Source organism: Tigriopus californicus, chromosome 6 (assembly GCF_007210705.1).
Source record: "Tigriopus californicus strain San Diego chromosome 6, Tcal_SD_v2.1, whole genome shotgun sequence".
Lineage (NCBI taxonomy): Eukaryota > Metazoa > Arthropoda > Copepoda > Harpacticoida > Harpacticidae > Tigriopus > Tigriopus californicus.
Window position 1 is genome coordinate 2681036 of NC_081445.1, and position 20793 is coordinate 2701828.

General features: G+C 40.4%; 2 protein-coding genes across 2 annotated transcripts; both read right to left on the minus strand.

Moving 5' to 3' along the window:
- Positions 1-1124: 1124 nt before the first annotated feature.
- Positions 1125-7675, minus strand: LOC131881833 (uncharacterized). The gene is made up of 7 exons (XM_059228804.1): positions 7594-7675; positions 6363-6707; positions 5901-6161; positions 4100-4411; positions 2619-2762; positions 2107-2552; positions 1125-2036 (listed from the first exon to the last, which is right to left on the minus strand). The coding sequence occupies exons 1-7, from the start codon at positions 7658-7660 to the stop codon at positions 1224-1226; spliced, it is 2388 nt and encodes a 795-aa protein (XP_059084787.1). The 5' UTR covers positions 7661-7675; the 3' UTR covers positions 1125-1223.
- Positions 7676-10828: 3153 nt separating this feature from the next.
- On the minus strand, positions 10829-12815 carry LOC131882388 (uncharacterized). The gene is made up of 4 exons (XM_059229518.1): positions 12168-12815; positions 11614-11832; positions 11098-11169; positions 10829-11022 (listed from the first exon to the last, which is right to left on the minus strand). The coding sequence occupies exons 1-4, from the start codon at positions 12271-12273 to the stop codon at positions 10829-10831; spliced, it is 591 nt and encodes a 196-aa protein (XP_059085501.1). The 5' UTR covers positions 12274-12815.
- Between the last annotated feature and the right edge of the window lie 7978 nt (positions 12816-20793).

The window sequence follows — 20793 nt, forward strand, 5'->3', positions numbered from 1 at the left end:
ATGGATTCAAGTTACATTTTCAGGCAACATGCCTATCAAGCAACTCATGTCAACTTATTTATTTGCCACTTAAAAGTACATCTTGGAGGATGTTTCAAATGGCGGGTCTGAAAAATAAGCTGCCTAGGGACAACTTGAGGAAGTCTGTCTTCCATTGGAAATAATAACTTTTCAAACATGTGCTCCCTTCGTCCATTTTTCTAAATTAATGGATTTGGGCTAACTTATGGCGCATTTAGGACTGTTACGATTGAGCGGAGTTGTCCGAAGTTTCGAACTCATCGAACCGAACTTTTTCGAACTTTGAGTTGAAAAACGAACCGGAAGTGCGGGTTTACACCAGGATGGAAAACTGAGATTGAATCTGGTTTGAGGGTAAAGGAAGGAGTAGTGTTGGAGCGAGTTTTCGCACCACGAATCTTCTTGTTCGACTTGAGTACAGTGGAAGACTGGAGCCTTTTGCTGGACTAAAATCTTTTCCCGGACTCGCCCCAGCACTAGCCCTACTTCAATGTTGGCTTTCCATCCTAGTATAAAGCCGCCTTAGCTTCATCATAACAAGACCCCTCCTTTCAGAACAAAGAGGTGACATTTGCTTTGACTCATTTTCGGAATATTCGGGGAAACACGTCCAACATAGAGATCGATGTATCAAACTCGAGTGTTTGCTATTGCTATCCAAGACCTCGCCAGAACTTTGCTCACACTTATTAAATACGGCTCAAAAAGAGTTTGATCCAAAGAGCCACCATGGCCGAGCAAATGACCGCTTTTTATAGGTTTTTCGACAACCTTTGTCTCTTTTCTGTTGGGCTTATCTTGAGCTCCTGGAATGATACTTGCGAGATTTAGGGCAAGAACAGCTAAGAATCCGAAGCATACTAGACTAATGGGAAAAACACAATTGTCAAGAGTATAACACGAGTGGGCATGATATAGGTTTTATTGATGCATTGCATTGACAAAATGAATTTGCTAATGATGAGCGAAAGTGTTTCTCACTTGTTTTAGGAGTGTTTGAATATTTCAAGTCCAATCCAGCCCTTTTCTCTCGGGAATTTAGATGCTTAAAGTTATGATATCTAGATTTACAAGTAATAACAATTTCTAAGATTTATGAATAAAGATAACTTTGAAATCCCACTGTCGAACATGATAACATCCCCGACGGCAATAGCCATCCAAGGCGTCCTTAAATCATGACTACTATTCCTCAGCGATTTCTAGAAGCTACTACTGGCCAATGTCACTTGGTCCATGTGCCCTTGATCCTCTTGATCCGCGCTTGTGATGGCTAGTTCTTCCAAAAGAGGGGAGTACGGAGAAGCCTTGCTGAGCCATCGTCTTCGATCGATGAACTTTCTTCGGATGATGATGCTGATGAGTTTACCTCCCGGACATATCCTCTTCAGCTGAGTCTCCTTCAGCAGAGTCTCCTTCAGCAGGTGGCACCACTCTTTCACAATGGGGATCTTTTCTTTATTGGCCTCAACCTGACCGCTCTGGCAGATCTCTTGGGGCACATCAATGCACTCCTGGTTCATCTCCAATTTCGGAACGACCTTGTGGACTTTGTCGCAAACCGTCTTGGGTGAGATCTGGCATTTCTCTTGCGGCACCTCCTGCACAAAAGTCTTGAGCTCATCGACGCAAATGCGCTCTCCTTGGACAATGGGACAGATCTCGGGTCCACACACCTCTCGAGCCTCTTGACGGCAATCCATTTCCGGGGTGAGCTTCTTACTGGATACAGTGTCCACTTGGCACACTTGTCGCGGCACCATTCGACAGTTTTCGCCATCGGAGTCGCACACATCTTCCTTGACGGTGTTGCAGTTGGCCACGTCATCGGTGACTTCGTTCTCATGATAGGTGGTGTCACACACGGTCTCGAATTCGGTGGTGCAAGTCTCGGGGCCCTCTTCATTGCAATCTCGGGTCAAAGGCGAATGGCAAATCTCGACCTTCTCCGTCCTGGGCACCATCTCATATTCTATGTGACAGTTTTTCACAAAGCTCTCTTTACACTCCTCGACCTTTAACGGGACAAATACCGTTCTTCATTAGATATGCGTATGCCAAGCAATTCAAAATCTATCATCATACCTCTTGGGTCTTGAAGATGGTCTTGTACACATCTGAGCATGACTCTTGAGAGGTGAGAGTGCATTGAATCTCATCTTTGAAGGAGATTTGCTCTTGCATCAGTACTCGTTGAACACAAGGTGGGCAATGAGGGATAATAAAAGCCATCAAAACCTCCACCTCGTCATCACTGTTACCATTGCGTTTTAAGGCATCGACGAAATTTGTGCCCTTTGTTGTTGCGGTTGATGGCTGGATAATCCGCCCGCATTCTTGTGAAGATGGGATATAAAGCAGTCCAAAGCAATGTTGCTCCCAACTGCAGCTTCGGACGCACTCTTCATAAGAGGTAGCATTTATCATAAGAAAGTTGCCAAGGATTTCATCATCTACATCTATGATGTCTTGAGGCGCAAGAAAAGGCTGCATTTCGCAGCCTTTAACAATTAATGGTTGTGGCTTGGTCTCTGAAATCAAAACGTCACTGGTGACGGGGGCTTATAAATCATTTTGAGGTGATTGTTCCATCTTACCTCGACCCACATAACAGCAGGTTCCTATGATCGTAGTTTTGGAGCATAACTGGAGAAAATCGCATTGTGCCTCGGTTGTAGTGAAAAAATGCTTCGAAAATTCCTCACCGAGTACACCACCATTATGGCAGAAATTCTCGTCGGCTGAAAAAAAGGTAACAAATTTTGGAAAAATGTTATGATGTATTCGAAAATACGGCTAGTTCTTCGTTATGTGGAAGTGATTGACATTGTTGACGTGCTGCCAATAACAGGTTTAGAATGTTATTTCATGGTGTCCTGTGGGAGGTGAATATCGCTGACATTTGATTCATTTAAGCGAATCATGCCAATATTGGGAAGCATCAATCATCAGGAAGGGGCATTTCCAATTCGAAAATCCTATAAACATTTTTTATACCGGAAATTGGTTTGGTTTGTTTTTTCACGGGCTTTTCTAACCGCTACAGGGAATGCAATGCCCAGTACTATCAAAATGCAAGGTTATAATTCGTCTATTTATTACCCTTCAATCTGTATATGATATTTGGTCTACCAACGAATTTGAGTTGGCAGACCAAGCTAGTCCTTAAATATTGGGTTGATCAGGAATGCTATCTAAAAATTTGTCCATGTCTGACAAAAAAGATGCTACCGGATCAACAAGGCCTACGTATTCCCTACGAATGTTAGAGGGAAGCAAATTAAACAATGAAGGAGCCCGAGAAAGAAGAGAAGTGGGCTTCATTGTTCGAACTGGCCTGAATTCTCGAGGGCCTGAATGTGCTCACAAAATCCACATTGAGCCTCTATTAAGTCACTAGAATTGACCCTTAATCCTGGGTTGGGACAAAGCTCATGGATACTTTTGAAGACGTACAGTATCAGATACCTTTCGTACCTTCTCTGAACATTTCACAGTCCCAACTTTTTTAGTTTGTCCCAATATGAGAGCTCTCTCAATCCTGTGATGTTCCTAGTGAAACATTTTTGGACTTGCTCGACCTTTTGCAAACCTGTCGAACTCATTGGAGCTCAAATGGGTGAAGCATATTCAAGATGTGGTTGAACAATCGACATGTACAGAGATGCTATCTCTGGACTTAAACGTGCGATATATCCAACAACATGTTTGAAAAGCCTTACCCACCTTCACGTGGATATGCTCATCGAACTTTCCATTATTTTGGAGGACTACACCTCAATCTTCCTTAGATGAGACCTGCTCAATATCTTTACCTCTATTATCTACGAGTCGAGCATTCAAATGAGTTGACCTGAAGGTCATTGAGCTTTTCGTCGCGTTCAAGGCCATATTACTCTCAGTAAGCCAATAGTAGATTCTTTCTTGGTCCTTTGCCAAACTAGTGTAATCCTGGCCATTCCTACCAGAAACTTACTTTGTATTGTTTGGATAAGAAGAGAGACCGGCAGTAATTTCAAGCTTTTGAAGCAGGGCAACGAATATTATAAAAAGGGGGGCCTATTGCATGCAAACTTACTAAATATTTTTCCAATCATTCCAGTCACGGCGATAGGCTCAGGTATGTTCCTGGTTTGAACATCCTGTGATGTGATAATGCTTTCCTCTCGGTCGTAAAATTGACATGTGCCTACAGATTGATATAGGAATTCGATAGCAGCTTGACACCAGGGAATTTGGCTGCAGTATTCCCAGCATTCGTTCCGTTCCTGATTTAATTGGGGCGTGTCGGATGAGAAGAAATGACGCTCACGGGGTTCCGCGAGCTGCTCATTTTCTTTCAACTCCCAAAAATATGATTTGGGGCGGATTCGTCCGGACAAGACAGGTTCTGGAAGGAAAAAAAACATACAATATTGAACTCGCTTGAATTTCGTTTGGGACAGAGAACGACCATTGCGGCACTACTACTGAAGCAAAAACAATCTCAACAATGAGGTACGCATTGCAGGTAGCAACTTTGTTTTTCTCGGTTTAGTATGGCCCTTTATTAGACAATTGTAGGCCACTAGGTTATATATGTTGGTACACATTTTTGATCGAAAACCCAATAACTGATCGTTTCCGCGCAACTTTTAGATGGGCTTATTTTGGTGGAACACTAATTATTGGCAAAACAAGCTTTTTGAAAAGAGCATGAAATTCGAAAACCAAAAACCATTGACACTTGCATATCCGCCGAACGATAGTATGAATATGCGCCAAAAATCTGAGGAACTAACTTATCGCAGGGAGCGTTTATCGGAATGCTCTCAAAAGTTGGACAACGGTCCTTTCAAGAGGAAGAGACCGAGCACAACTTTCTTGACCTTGGGGCTAGTTTTAGCGGCCACTCAATGTTATAATCGATCCGTTTTTGATCATGTCAAAAAACGATCATTCATCAAGGACTAACTGCAGACCACTTTCTATCGTAAACAAGCATTATTGCCATAGTATTCAAGCGCTTACAGATATAGGTTTTGGCGCCCGAATTGAAGCACCCAAAAGTCTTAGTTAAAACGTGTTGTCACTGCGGCAAAAATGGATCAATTGTTAAATTGTTTGAAACTAATTCCATGATTTGGCACTTTTTCGGCCCAAAGTTGTTGCGCAAAGAAAGTAGAGAAACGAGAGAATGTCTATGATGAGGAGCAAACTTCAAGGCTTCAGAGAATCCGACGCCGTCTCCTTCAAACAAAGTCAAACAGCCACGAGAGGATCGTGGGTTAATCATCCCATGGGTTTTCAAGTAATAGTAATGTTTGTTCATGCAGGCATCTTTGAGCTAGATAAGACAACTTATTACGATCAACAATATCCTTGACAACTTTTAAACCGCATCGATTCAATGCCTCAGAATTAAAGACTACTTTAGGCCCTATTGAAAGAGGAGGAGGTTGCCTTAAATTCGAATATGCACACTCAATATCTGTCTCTTGGAAAAAAAATCAAATCCACGCTCCATTTGCTATAAATAACACACATAACCCCACATAAAAGAAAAGGCTATTTTCGTTGCAGTACTTTCACACCAGGCTCAGACAGTTCCGAAGGTACTCTCCAGTCATGTGGCCTTTTTCTCGAGGTCACAATTTAATGAAACGAAAGCGAAGAATCGAATCACGATCATGTGATTATGAATACCCATTTTCTTCAAAATAATGACACTTAAGTAAGGCAAGGGAGAAAGGGAGGGGTTCTAATAAAAAATAAGCAAAAGGATGCTCTCCTCACAGGAGTAAAAGAGAATTTCGACAATAAAGAATGGGAAAGGAGAGAAAAGGAACTGCACGAGAATTGGATTTCTTTTAGGAAAAATCTTGATCAAAACTACTCACTGATCACACATTGTTGTCCAGAATGGTTGATTGGGGTGACACTGTTTGTTTCCGACTCTTGATGGAAGATCTCTTTGGACTGGAAAATCAAGCATGCTCCATCTTCCGTACGGAAGATGATCCTTTTGTTGCATTCCCCATCTGGATTGCATTTGATCATACATTCTTCCATTGTTGCGGCTGTTTCTTCAGTGAAAGGCTGGTACAAGGCGCTCCCGTATTGCCAATCGGCTGGAAGATCCTCTTGGTCTTGGCACAACTCTAGAATGGAAGAAAGGTCATATTCAGATCAGATAACTGGTATAGGGCATGCATGTTTGGGCAGAACTTTTTCATATCGGAATTGCCCGCGCAAATTGCACCTTCAAGACGCTTGTCGACGAATCCTCAAGATTGTTCCAAGTTCATGGTATGGTCAACAAATGATCACAGCAGACTACAAAGCAAAACAATGGGGCTTACCGGCAACGGGGAGTATTTCCTCGGTATCTTCAACGTAGGGTCGGACGAAGAATGCAACATCGAAGTTTGGCTCTACAGGTATTTGTGCTGTTGATGTATCTCGGTAATCGAAAGCGATGGGTTCCAACTCAAAAAGACAAGATTTTTCGAGTCTGTGATAAGCCACGGCAAAACACGAGATTTCTAGGCAGTGCTGAAGGCACTCCTCGAAAGAGTCCATTCTGGCTGGCGCACGTTGTGTAATTGTTGAAATGACGAAACTCTCAGGCACCCAGGATTGTAACATTCCAATTTTGTACGTTTGATTTGTGCCGTCATTCAATTGTACTGGTTCGTGGGGCTCCTCTGGAGGAGTGCAAAGCAAATGAACGGATTATTGAGAAGAAAATGACTCAGGGTGGCTGGTTGGCTATATGAGGGTGGCAAAAGACTGGCCTTGGTGAAAACTAATTAGAAATTGGCCGATTGGCTTTGATTGGACATGCTCCAGCTATTTGATAGTATGCTAAAAAATGTCAACAAAACACTGCTTTCCTTTATTCCAGATCAAAAATAATTGCCTAAAGATTGGTGATATTTCTAGTACTTTGCATTGTTTTGGGAAGAACAATAAAACAAAATATCCCAAGTAGAATTGTCAATGTAGTGAAATGGCTGATCTGCTTTCACACTCAGACGTTGACGTATTGATTGACTTCAAATCGTAAAATAAGCGATCTCAAAAAAGCACGGTATTCAAAAATCCATGCAGAGATGCAATTTGCTTGAACCAAAATCGGCCCTTCTTTGATTTCACTTAAAGTGGACGCGTCTTCACCAAGCGTGTCATTAGGACCTGGGCAATACATGTGTAGGCTTTGTTCTCGTCTATTTTCTTTCAGGATAAATCTACAAATAGTGTTACTTGTGACTCATATAGTCGACACCAAAGTGGCTCACCACAAGAGGGATTTTCTGGCATTGCCTTTTTTTCACAATCCCAATGAAATTAGGTGCGGTCTAAGGTCTCAACGTAGAGCACAATATGTACTTACCTCTGGCTGTGTNGTAGGCTTTGTTCTCGCCTTTTTTCTTTCAGGATAAATCTACAAATAGTGTTACTTGTGAATCATATAGTCGACACCAAAGTGGCTCACCACAAGAGGGATTTTCTGGCATTGCCTTTTTTTCACAATCCCAATGAAGTTAGGTGGGGTCTAAGGTCTCAACGTAGAGCACAATATGTACTTACCTCTGGCTGTGTAGCATATCCAAGAGGGTTTATCTACATTCCCAATGTTTGCATGGCACAAACCCATGCTCAAGCACTTTTCCCTATCGTTATTGAAGGCCAATGCATCGAGTACAAGATCGCCATAATCACAAGACCTCTCATTGCCTGGAAAGAATGGTAAGGTTCTGCAGGTTTTGTAAAGAATTATATAGCTCTCGCCATTGCGAGATTCTTATCCCCAAGACTCGTTGAAAACAGATACGTGTTTGTCTTTTTTTATTAGTTACTCGAACAGGACCCAGAAAGGCCTGAACGAAGGTCCTCTTCGGATGCAACAGATCCCTATTGAGAGTTTCGTTTTAGTCTTCAAATTATAGTAATAGTCCATTCATAACTGGGGGGTTATTAAGCCTGCTTTTTTTGAGTGATTTAGCTAAGTCAATATGTTTCACCTTTTTTCCATTTTGACTCAAACTCCACCTCGCTGCAATCATGGCCCAGACAATTTTGCACAACAGATAGATGGATTTCATGGATTGATCGTGAATCAATGCGTGACGAGTTGGAGAAATTAAGTATTTTAGAGCATTCCCAAAGTTTTCGAACTAATATTTATAAAACTCCCTCACATATACGGACGGTCGAATTCGAAACGAGATTGTCATCTCACGGAATTCATGCATATATTGCTTTTTTGTTTCTTTGGTTTTCACGGGCTTTTCTAACCGCTACAGGGAATGTAATCCCCAGTCCTATTAAAATAAAAGGTTATACAGTTCGTCTATTTATTACCTTTCAATCTGCATATGATATTTGGTCTACCAACAAATTTGAGTTGGCAGACCGAATTAGTCGTTAACGTAAAGAGTTGCTATTGTACGTAAGTAAAACTAGTCTTGAAAACCATCTGGAATTTGCCCTCAACGGCAAAACAAGTTATTTTTCCGACCTTTAACAATTACAACCCGAGCGCCGTCAAAACCACATAAACGTTCTGTTCTTGCACGCTTCAAATAACTGGTTAGTGCCTGGCCCAAGCGCTTTCGTCAGTTTAACCTTTTGGTAACACTGTTGCGAGTGGGTCGAGAAATTTGCAGTTTGACCGGTCTGACCCACCGGTTAGAGTTAGCCCAAATGCTTAAACCAAAGCAAGGGCTCGGACAAATTTCTCCAACCGGTTTGATGTAATGTGCCAGAAGAGAGCTTTTGCATGGAAAAGGGTTGCATGTGGGTTTTCTAGTCAGAACTTGGATTGCTGTCAATGTCTCAGATTTACACCAGAGGTATCAGGATTACCTCAACTGAGTACAATAGAGGATTGAATGTCTTCATGCACAAGCAAGACTGGCGTAAGAGTAGTAAATTTTGACTCACTCCCAATCGCCACGAACGCTTTATCATTTGAAAAATATTTATCAGGAACACGGTCAGGAATGTGTCCACCTTGGCCGAAAACTAGGGACCCTATAGGGCCACCATGTCGAGGTTGTTGAAGGATTTTGGAGCAAAGTCAAGGAAAAGGTCGACTGAAAGTTCCTTCGTGAACAACCTCGACATTTTGGCCCTATAGGTCCCCTAATTTTTGGCCAAGGTGGACACAGTCCTGACCTGGTGTCATATTGTAAGGTTGGATGCGAACGAGCCTCTACATCCCTCTTTCTCTTTGGGCGTAAAAAGAAATGAAAAATAAGGCATCATTTTCTAGATATGCACCTTCAAGCATGATCACATGAAAACAACCGAACAGGAAATATGAATCCATCTTTCTATAGGCTTCTTATGCTACACGAAACATGATTGAAGCTCTGCACTACAATAGGGGCTTTGTGAGTAACGCCTCTACCAATTCATGGACTTCTGGAGATGTGGATTGCAAACGGAAGTCGAAATTTTATATCTCATAAACCGTTCATCTTATTCCAAATAAGCAATTCATCCGGCCACAAGATCAGTTTTAATAGATGAACTTGGCCAAATTTGAGCCCAAGACTGTGCTTAAGGAACTCAGGAGCATGGTCAAAGTTATGTAGTAAACACTACTTAAAATTCGAATTTTGGGCTGCTCTTGCTCAGCTATATAAGCCTTTGACATCGTAACTTTTGAACGATCCACTTTAGAAGTAAATGATATAAAAATGACCTAGCTTTAATTTAAGACATCTAGGTTTCTTATTTTGGTACTATAATTGTAAAAGTGGCTCAGAGTTGCTATGTCCAAGAGCACGCCGATTGGGCGGGAAACTCGTTCACAGTCCATCTATCTAGAAGTCCCTGACCAATTACTGAGACTATTGGGCCGATTCTTATTTATTGAACTACAACGCTTTTGAGTTGCATTTGATTAATTTTTCCAAAATGTGACGTAAAGTTAATAACCCAGGTCACACAATGTCAAGAAAAGAAATTACGTTCATGGCAAGTCACGAGTAACTTATTAAAGAATCTACCCTGCCATTTCATTATTTCGTTAGGGTGGTCTACTGTAATGTTGCAATGAAGGATTCCTATTCAATGGCACATCCTTCTTTGTGCATTGGTTGCCCGTGGGACAAAGCTGAACCATTTTTCGTATGGGGACGTTTAGACAAGGTCTGGCAGGCAAGTTTGTTTGCTGTCAGTTTGCCAGTGTCAGGGATGCAAGTTTGGGGCTTTAAACACGTTTTTGAGAAGCTGGCCCTTTTTCGCATTGCTATATGAGGAAAGGTCAGCTCCGTTAAAACCAGTTAGAATCACCAGTTTTGCATCACTGGCATTGGCAGGCAAGTGTGTTTGCTGGTACCAGCGCTTGCCTAACTGTCCGAATAGTGTAGAAAGTTCTTAACAACCGCAAATTGAGGTGGGAAGAATAGCTATTTATTCAATAGCCAGAGTTTTTTTTGCTTGAAGCTTATGAAAGTGAGGCTTGAAGAAAGGTGAAAAGGCCAAGACATCTTGGACGAGTTCGCCTTTTCATGCCGCCGAGTCTGAGAAGAAGAGCGATGAGGGAGAGACACCATGAGAAGGTGAACAGTTTTAGGTGCTGACCACATCTACGTTTTGAAATCCGACCTTGAATAAACTCCAAGTAAAGAAAGTCCAGACTGCTACATACCGGATTTTCTTTTGTGTGTAAAGGTTCTTCATGGTATAATTTTCACTTGAAACCATTCAATGCCAAACTTGCTATGGTGAAATCTGCTTTTTCTTCACGGGTGACTAGAACCTTATTTTATCTTCAACTTATCTGATTTGACTTGTCAACTATTGCATTATTTCACGTACCATAAAACTTGAGCTTCAGGCTCAAAAAGTCCTCACTAAAGGTAGGGTCAGGGCTGTCGAATTGTGAGCTTCCTTGAAATATGTAGCATCTGCTTTCATGGATAGCCAATTCTTGGCACAATGGATTCTTGGCACAGATATTCCAACACTTATTGGTGTCGTCAACCCCATAAACGGCTGCGTTTTCTGAAAAATCAAACAAAATGTACATGAAGCATATCCAATTAGTATCTTGGCCAGAACTAAGTAAGATCACGTTACCTTCGGTGATAAGTTTCTTGTGTTTCAACTGATAGTGAGTAACTGTAGAATATGCTTTGCCAGGTATTGAATCTGAAAATAAACAAATTGGCGGACTATAAAAGCTGACATAAATAGACGGCTTCGCGGCATGAATACTGTTTCTAGTTCAGTTTGAAGTATTGAAATATTGCAATGTTATGACCTAAAGTGGAAAACAAATTCTGCCGTTGTGTCAGCTTGTAGTCGTTACAATCATCCATGCCCTTCAGTTCCAACTATCTTGCCTTAATCCATGCGTATTTAACATCGTTGGGAATACAAGATGTTAGTTTTAGTTTGGAACTTCAAGTACAATAAAATCACAAGTCTGCCGAGAATGCTCATGGTGCTCCCTTAGGGTTAAAAAATGTACAGATGCTGAGCTGCAATTGTAGAAGGAGGATCAGTCTGACGGGTCCAGAGCGTGCCTCAGGTAACAAAGCATAAAAGTAAATCAGTATTCTGAGTTCTTTCAACACATCTTATCCAACTCACCCAAGACGCATTTCGGAGTAACAGTTGGGCCTGGTGAGTCTCCCCACATCCTGCAAGTGTCTTTTTCGGTGAAACGGGCCCACATCTTGCAAGACGGGTTACGTTCACAGTCAAAACCACAAGCTTCACCTGCTCCATCTTTTTCAAAAACAATCTTTGAATCTTTTTCGATCCTAAATACCACGTCTTCTGAAGGCAATTCCAGACCCGCGCATACCTCTGGAAAAAAGAAATTTTATACCAGTATCATGTCTGTGGAAAAAGACAATTGGGCAAAATGACAAAGAAAAAGATTTTGTCCCCATCTTCCCCAAGAGTTCACTTTTTTGTACTTGGAGTTTTAAGAGTTTTTGACACTTTCAAAAATGCTTTTTTGGAACATTGTTTTCAAATTCTTTCTGTCTTCTGCTATTGCAGTTAACATTTTAGTTTGCTCTTGATGATAAAAAAATGCAAAGTGAGGAAAGTAAACTGAAGTCAAAAATTGCAAATTAACGAACTGAAGATGGCGACATTGGTTAATACTTTTTGCCCATTCCGATTTAAAGCCTCACCTTCAACGGCAGATACCGTAGTTCCATCGGAGTTAAAACATCTTGGCTCAAGATAAGCCACCATGTATGGAAAATTGGAAGTACTAATGTGGTCAGAACTTTCCATTTGCAAGAACAATGGTTCTTCCACGATATAGTATAAAGAGAGCCTGGAATCTTGAAGTAGCCAAGAGCACTCGAGTTCATTGCAACGCTTCAGAGCATCATAAAAGCTGTCAAATTGTTGAGGGGCAGGAAAGGTTTTCTGGACGAATTCGTCGGTCAATACGCCAGGAAAATATAAGTGCTCATGATAAACGCAATCCAGATCTAGCAGGGCCAAGTATTGTTAGATTAGCAAATGAGGATACTTTGGCAAGGTCAAATGGCGTTACCTTGATGTTCCTCATCTATTCCATATTCTAAAAGGTGAGAGAAAAAAATTTAGGTCCTAGATCTCAATCACGTTAGACCACTATCATGCTAAAGCTTCAAAACATCCAAAACAAAAAAAAACAAAAACAAAAACAATATTCTTCTACTTTCAGAATAAACATGTGCTCATGGACAAAGTGGATGAAGATCCATAATATTTCTTTATCCATAGAATGGGACCCAGGGACATTACAACCAAACATCCGACCGTCTCCGCAGAGAACTAAATAGTCACCCTGAATTTCGACGAGATACACGCGTGACTACAGACCTGTACAACATTTTTGGGCTACCGGACACCTCTCAAGGAGTTCTGAAGCCCGAGACCCTGGTAGGGGGCTAAGAGAATGATTGACAAGTATCAAATATTACCAATTTTGTGCCCAGAAAAAGGGCCAAATTAGGAGAAGGTAGTCTAATGAGCGAGTTCTTCCCTGGCAACAACTTGAAACTTTGGGGCAAAGACAAGCTTGTGTTATGAATCTCCTAAAATCTCAAAATAAGTTACTCGGCTGCTGTCACGCTGTGGTCAAAAATACCGACACAGATAAAGGTAAAAAATGATATTCTTTGTAGACCCCATCTTGTGGCCATATTTCAAAGGCAGAGCGACATCGCTTGCCCAACACACAGTAACTTCTATCACGAACAGAACAACAGAACGGGGGAAAGGAATTCATTTCTTTCAATTGTACAATGGGATGGATATTACCTCCAAACAGACCTGTGTTGTAATTGTAATTGCAATTGGAAGGATCAATACTCAATGCAGGCTTTACAAACGCCACTTGCCTCCTAATTACAGGCGTTGACCCAGAGTCTATGTTTGACCTAATGCAAAATCTTATAAGACAAATTATCAAATGGGGCTTTGACAATGGCCTGAGTTTAACAGCCCAAACAACGACGGCCATAGTGTTTGGCAAAAAACAGAAACTTTTCAACAAAAGAATCTCCATGTATGGAGTGAAAATAGCCTATTCCCAAGAAGTAAAGTATCTGGAATTGATTATTGAATTATTTTTGATTATTGATTATTGAATATTAGCAATAGTTTTAAACTAAAATGGATCAAGCATGTCAAAGGGAGGCAAAAACTGTGACCCAATCCCAAGAAACTTTGGTGGGCCTTTGCCGATATGGTGAGGATGGTTAAGGTCCAATTTATGGATGCCACATTTGGGGCAAAAATTTTAATACAACAAGAATTGAACAAAAGAAACAGGTTGAACCGACTTGCTTGACTGAATTTGGCTCCACCCCCACCTAGAAATGCCACTCTTATATTTTTTTTTGTTCACGGGGCACTGCCTGATGTGTGCGATGGGAATTGGGATTGAGCTCATTGAGTTACGTGATTATCAAAATTAAGTTCCAAGTTTAAGGTGCTAATGATTTACAGGCTTGTTTGTCTGCTTCTTTTGAAACTTAGGGCGGCTTTAGGGCGGCTTTTCACTAGGATAGAAAAATGAGATTGAATCCGGTTTGAGGATTGAAGTTGGAGTAGTGCTGGGGCGAGTTCGGCAAACGATTTGAGTCTAACAGAGGACTCCAGTTGAACAAAAAGAGTCATGATACAAGAAAGTCCTGTATCTGGGTTGGTGACAAATTGACTCCTTGGGTGAACTTGATACCCACAAAAAAAATCGCCTTTTAGCAGACTTTTTGAAGTAGCAACTGTCTGGTGATGTTAGCACAAATTATGAGCGGTCATTGGCGTACTTTTCAAAACAGAAGAGGTATTTAGAAACTAAGATACAAATACCAAAATAATACAACAAACTTTGTTACAGTTTCAAAAAGTCTAATGTAAAAATAGGAAACTTTAAAGTAGGAAAAGCAGGTCCAAAAATGGCTTGTAAAATTAAGACTGTGACAGTTTGATAAAATGCAATACTAAAGGTACAATTCCTTTCATGGCCCGGAACAATGATTTAATTCTTAACAAAGAACTTTCAGTCCCGAAAATGCAAGTGACATCCCAAAATTTGATGGCCACATCATCTCGTTTTTCCGCTCTAACGTCCCATATTGGGACAGGAATTACAACCATTGCTAATGAGATTGACACACAAGCACACGATCTAGATTCTAAGTATCGAGAAATATCTTTTACAATTCAGAGTGTAATTCATTGATTGGAACTTGCGAGATCCCTAACAATATCTTTGATAGAATTTGCCCTTGTAGAACAGAGGGGCAAATCAATCTCATAAATCTAATGAAGGCCAGAGACCAACAAAAGGTTAAAGTTTTAGAGGTGAAGTATTTGAATACTGATTCACTTACGTCCGTTTGAATCTTTAAAGCAATAGCCAGTGGTATCGTCGATTTCGTAGTAGCAATTATCTGTTCCAATAGTGTTGCAATTTTCTTTCGAAAAGTTAACATCGAGATATTCTGCCAAAATCAATCCACTTTCACAGGTTTTGGCCGTGCAAAAATAAACCAGGAACAAGGAAATCGTCTGAAACGAACAAGCAAAATTATGGATTCAAGGAGCTTCGATGAACAAACGGAAAACAATTTTAGAGGCATTATGCATGCATTTTGAATGGTTCAATGGTACTATATCAGTTACCAAATCGACGATCCCATTCACCCACATGGGAGTGTATGCCCATATGTTAATCTAAAATACATGTTCAAATCATAGGCCTTTTGGGCAAAGCTTACCTTGACCAAAACTCATGGAGTCTCAACAAACTTTGAAATATTGATTTTAGTTGAAAATTACCAGAACATGAGTTTCAGTTACTAGTTGTTCGAAATCTAGTACACTTGACTCTCTCCCCGTTCAAGCTCATAAAATTGCTTCAACAAAAACTCTACGTTCGGATGAGCTCATCACAAGGTATCGACTTTGGGCGAGGTTGAGAGGTTCAAGACGACAAAGAGGGTCAACAAAGCACAAGATATGGTTTGTCAAGACACCCTCATCAACGGCATGACAAGATGTTTGACAGGCCAATAGCCTGGCAAGACCTCGACACTAATTGGCAAACTTTCACTCCTCCGAGTTCATCTTCAAGTCTGTGGAAAGTAATCTCAGGCTCAGGAATTAAAAAAGGGGATGAAGATGATGGGTCTAACAGTTGATTTTGACAAAAGATATCAATGATGAATATTAGAAATAAGAGTGTTTCCGCAAAAACGTCTTCCAAATTTGGACAACGTAATGAAAAAACTATTCAATCAAGTCAAAATACACACGTGAGCGTTTGCCGTTATATTTTTGTACAGTTTACCAATACACCTTTTTATCATTTTTTTAAAGCTTTTACAAACAACTACACATTGATCATTTTTTAAACCAAAAATGGCACTACGTGGAAGAGGTGTTCATGTTGGTTTTATCATCGTTTCAGATTTTTGACAATATTTTACAACGATTGACTGAACTGCGATTCAAAGGCAATTCAACTAATTCCTTATCAAACTGAATTAATTTGGTGTGTGTCTTTCTACAATAAGTTCAACGGCTCTCTGCTCCACAACCTCAAGCCAAAAAAGATTTACCCAACGTCAAGAAAAGGAAGATGAACCTTGGCTAAATCATTGAATGCGATACAAAAAGGTATGCCTTACGATTTTAAAGACGTGATGGAGTTCCATGATGCACTTTAAACTCCGAAGGTACAAGAGCTCTCTTCGTCAAGCACAAACGTATCTCTGAGGATGATCGCTTTTATATACCCCTTGGAAAATTTTCCACTTCAAGAGATCAACGAACCAAAATAGGTCTCTGCTTCCTTTACGCTTGGCCTGGAAACACGAGAATATGAGGAAGATATGAGAAAAGCAAGAGACGTCACACAATATGTTTTCTTTTATAGAAACCGGTTTGCATGAATAGAATCTTGACTCTCAATAACGCATAAAAGGAAGATAGCCGCCAAGTTATCCATGGAGGGAGTTCAGCATTTTTTTTGCATCACTCTTCACTTGTTCAAATTTTTTTTCATCATTTTCTACTTTTTCGAATCTTTTTGTATTACTCTGCGAATTTTTTATTTTTTTAAGTTTCACTACTTTAGCTCAAAAACTCGAGCACTTTCCATTGGTTTTAACCCTTCATTTAATCAAGAAATGCAGAAAAAAATAAAAAAAGCTTTTGTACCATATCACGACATTTGTTCTTTTTTGTTTCAAATTACTTTTTTCCTCCTTGGCTAGCTTTTCTTGCTTTTTGTACAACATTATTGTTCAAGAGTACATCTCTTCAGTTTTCAAACTTAAATTATTCCTTTTCTGTCACTTGCTTCAGTATATGATAAAGTATCTAGTGACAGATTGAATTGCTTCTATGGTATACTTACTCATAAGCAAAACACAATTGATGCATGACTTAAACACAAATGCTTTGTCATGACACAAACTGCACATTGTGTGCATATACGTAGTACTTAGAGTTTATTTTGTAACCTAGCATGTTTTAATCCTTTTGCCTTTGGCTGTGTTTTTAAGTGAAAATAAAGGCCTACTAGAATTATCGATGCGTTGAGTAGAAATAATATAAAGAATATTTGTGCCCCCTTTTTGACAGTGTTGAATTTGAGCTAGCCATGATATTTTGTTGCTTTGTTGTGTAGCTACTGGATCTTTTAATTGGGTGCATTGAAATGAAAAAATCTGCACTTTGTCATCTCATTGCTTTTTTCCCCATTTTGCTGCATTGTCAATTGCTTGTTTTGCCAATTTGGTTTGCATCATTGGGGGATCTCTGGTGATGATTAGGCCCGGCCAAATCTTGTAGATAAATATGGTCTTTAAAGGCAGCAAATTTGATTTAAATTCATTTATTTTTTCGATTTTTTTCAAAATAACCTTACTAAAACATAGACACTGAGATCAAGTTCTTAGGTTTAACACCTGGGTGAACTAAAGAGGAGATGTCCCAACAAAGAGCAAAGCTACATGGCATAAATAACACTTATGGGTATAACAAAACGCCATGCAAACAAGTATAACCATTCTTTGCTTGGCTTTTCTCATGTTTTGAAGCTTACTCTCCAAGACCAGTTGAACCTGGGCATTAGTAACTTCAAGCAATTTGCTAATGATTTCTTCAGGTTTACCAGATTTAGGGGAAGACCCTTCGATTTGGAAAGTTTCAGGAACTCAATTTCCTTATTATCCACACTGTTTAGCGCTGGCTGTAGACTGTTTAATGCCCAGGGGTTTCTAAATCGCCCATCTAGCTTCTTGAACCTCAGGCTAGAACTGTTTCTTAAACACTTCCTGAGTCTGGAGTTTTCGCGAGCTGTTCATTGGGTCATCCTGGATTTCTAGGCACTCTCCTCTCAAGCGACCTCTGACGGACAAATAATCCCTGACTTGTGCCATTGGTCTTGGAGAGTAAGCTTCAATATTGGCACATCAAAGCAAGAAAGGAAGATGACGTCGTCATCAAAATTTGGGATATCACTTGTACTTTTGGGGCTTGATATTTTTTTTGTTTAAGAATCAAATTTGCCTTAAAGTCATTTATCCATGCCAGGAATGGTTCATTTAGCATTGGATTTTTACAAACTGTTACAGTTTTATTCATTAACATGCTTACAAAACACTTTAGCCCAAAAAGTTGATTTTAGACCCAATATTCCTACTTTAGAATTTGCTATTTTTACATTAGTCATTAGGCTTTTTGAACCCTTGCAAGAGTTTTTTTTGTTTCATATTGGGATTTGTAACTTGTTTCTTTTTCGTACCTCCTGTATATTGAAAGAAAGGACTCGTTCCAACACTAAGCTGGAGCAACAAATCCTTTGTTGCAGTGTCCAGAAAATTTTGACTTCAGAACGAATCATTCTAAATGTCTTGCATTGACTCAAGTGTAAATGCATTTGGACCAGTTTTCTTCCTTCGCATTTGAGCAGAAACTTTCCAAGAAGGCATCGCTCGTCGTACTAATCGATTGCTTATAACTGAGATTTTGTTATGCTTTTGAATTAGAGCATGAGATGGTAATAGGCAATTATGAATCTTTTCACTCGATGATATACGTACCAAGTCAAACTTATTTTATACGAAAATAGACGAGTTTGATGTGAAGGCTATAGACCACCAAAGATCCCGTCATCAGAACACAACAGTTTTCTGTCGAAGTATCAAATAACTCGTACGCGACATTTGTTCCCAAAAGGATTTGTCAATTCAACATTGTATGATGCCAAAAAGTGTGATGGCGTCATCAAACAGTTACTGCCTCAAAGACCTAATAGCAAGGCTTTTTTTGATTTCCAAACCTGTCCTGTCAAATGAGCTTGGTGCTTAGAACTTCAAATAACAACAAAATACATGGACAAAATATCCGAGAAAAGTCATGAATTTGACCATTGGCGTAATTTCTTTGTTTTGTTGCTTCAGGTTCCTCATTTTTATTGCTTTTCAAAAACTGCTGCCGAGTTGCTCTGACCGATAACAGGCCAATTTGGTTGGAAACTGATTCTAGAAGTTCGTGCATTCCGTGAATTCCGGTTGTCTGGCAGAGGTCCCCGATCAAATCTACTCTTGGTTTGCTGCGAGTAATATGGCACTGAATGGAATGCAATTCCACTCAATGACATTTGGGTCGACGCCATTAGACACTCCAATATTAGATGATGAAAGTTAACATGTGGTTGGATATATCGCACGTTTAAGTCCAGAAAAAGTATCACAATGCTAACTCTGTACAAGTCGATTGTCCAGCTACCTCTTGAATATGCCTCCCCCATTTGGGCTCTATCTAGTTCAGCTGGTTTGCAAAAGCTCGAACAGGTCCAAAGATATTTTACTAGGAAAAATGAGGATATGAGAGAGCTCTCGTATTGGGAGAGGTTAGAAAGTTTGGGATTGTACAGTATTCAGAGAAGGTCCGAAAGGTATCTGATAATGTACGTTTTCAAAAGCATCCATGAGCTTTGTCCCAACCCAGGTTTTAGGGTCAATTGTAGTGACCGCAGAGGCTTAACGAACGGCTTTAGAGCATCTTCAAGCCCTCAAGAACCCAGGCTAGCTAGAACAATTAGGAAGTCCAACTCTCTTCCTTCTCGGGCTCCATCATTGATCAATTTTCTGCCCTCAAACATTTGTTGGGAGTATGTAGGCGTTGATCCAGTGACATGATTTAAGTCAGACTTGGACAATTTTGGACGAAAATTCCTGATCAACCTTATATTCAAGGGTTAGCCAAATCTGGCAACTCGAGTTGGGCAGAGGAAGGATTGGAAGGGGAAAGGGAACAGAACGGGACATGTCACAGAATCATGGGGGGCCACGGTTTGTGGGCGTGGCCCTACTCACTGGTATCACAGTCGGTACTAGGGCACCAACTTAAAACCACCAAAAACCAATATTCAAGTTCGAGGAATAAAAAGCAAGTCCGGCATTCAAAGAGTCAGCTGACTTATTCTAATCAATTATATTTTTCATAAATTGAGGTGGATTGCACAATCATTGAAATGTACAGGGTGGCCTGGGTCAAGAATTATATATATTTTCCAGCTTATGATGGCCATGTAGCAACTTAAAAGCCCAATCTAAAAGGCTGCGTACCTGTGTTTAGTTTATTCTTTGGAATTTTACACGCATTATTTAAAATGACCTCGCTTGACCTTAACCACAGCCTGAAGACGGCAGTTGAAATCTTGGACAACACGCGCTACTTGTTATTGTGGGATTTCATCCTAAGCTCAGTCAAGATCCAGCCTAAGATGGTCCAAGCTCCTGTGAGGCTTGGCACATGCCTTGGCCTCCAGGATCAACCACAGGGAAAAGTCCACAGTATTTAGGCCAGGTTTGCTAAGGGGCCATACTTCTTAAAAAAAGAAAGCAGGAATATTCATCTGGCGCCACTTTTGGGTGACTTTGGTATCATATGAAGTTACTCCGTTCTAATGGAAGGTCTATGGCTTGGTTTTGTACGGGTCATATGCCCATGGCTTGAGGCCTTCCTTCAGGATGGATTTTATATACACTTCTCTGATAGTTTTGTCATAGTCCTCAACAAAGATCAGTGGAGACTTCCCCATGGTACTGATGGGAGCCCAGACCTTGATTCTGGCTGGCTTCTGGGTCCTGAACACCACACCAGCTCCAGAAGGATTGCTTGATTGTGTTTGAGCAAGAATCCTGTCATTTTGAGCATTACAATCTTACTGAACTGTAAGAAGCTTTTCATCAGAAAACTCCTAGTTTCCACCATGTCAGACCTGAGCCTCTTCAGTAG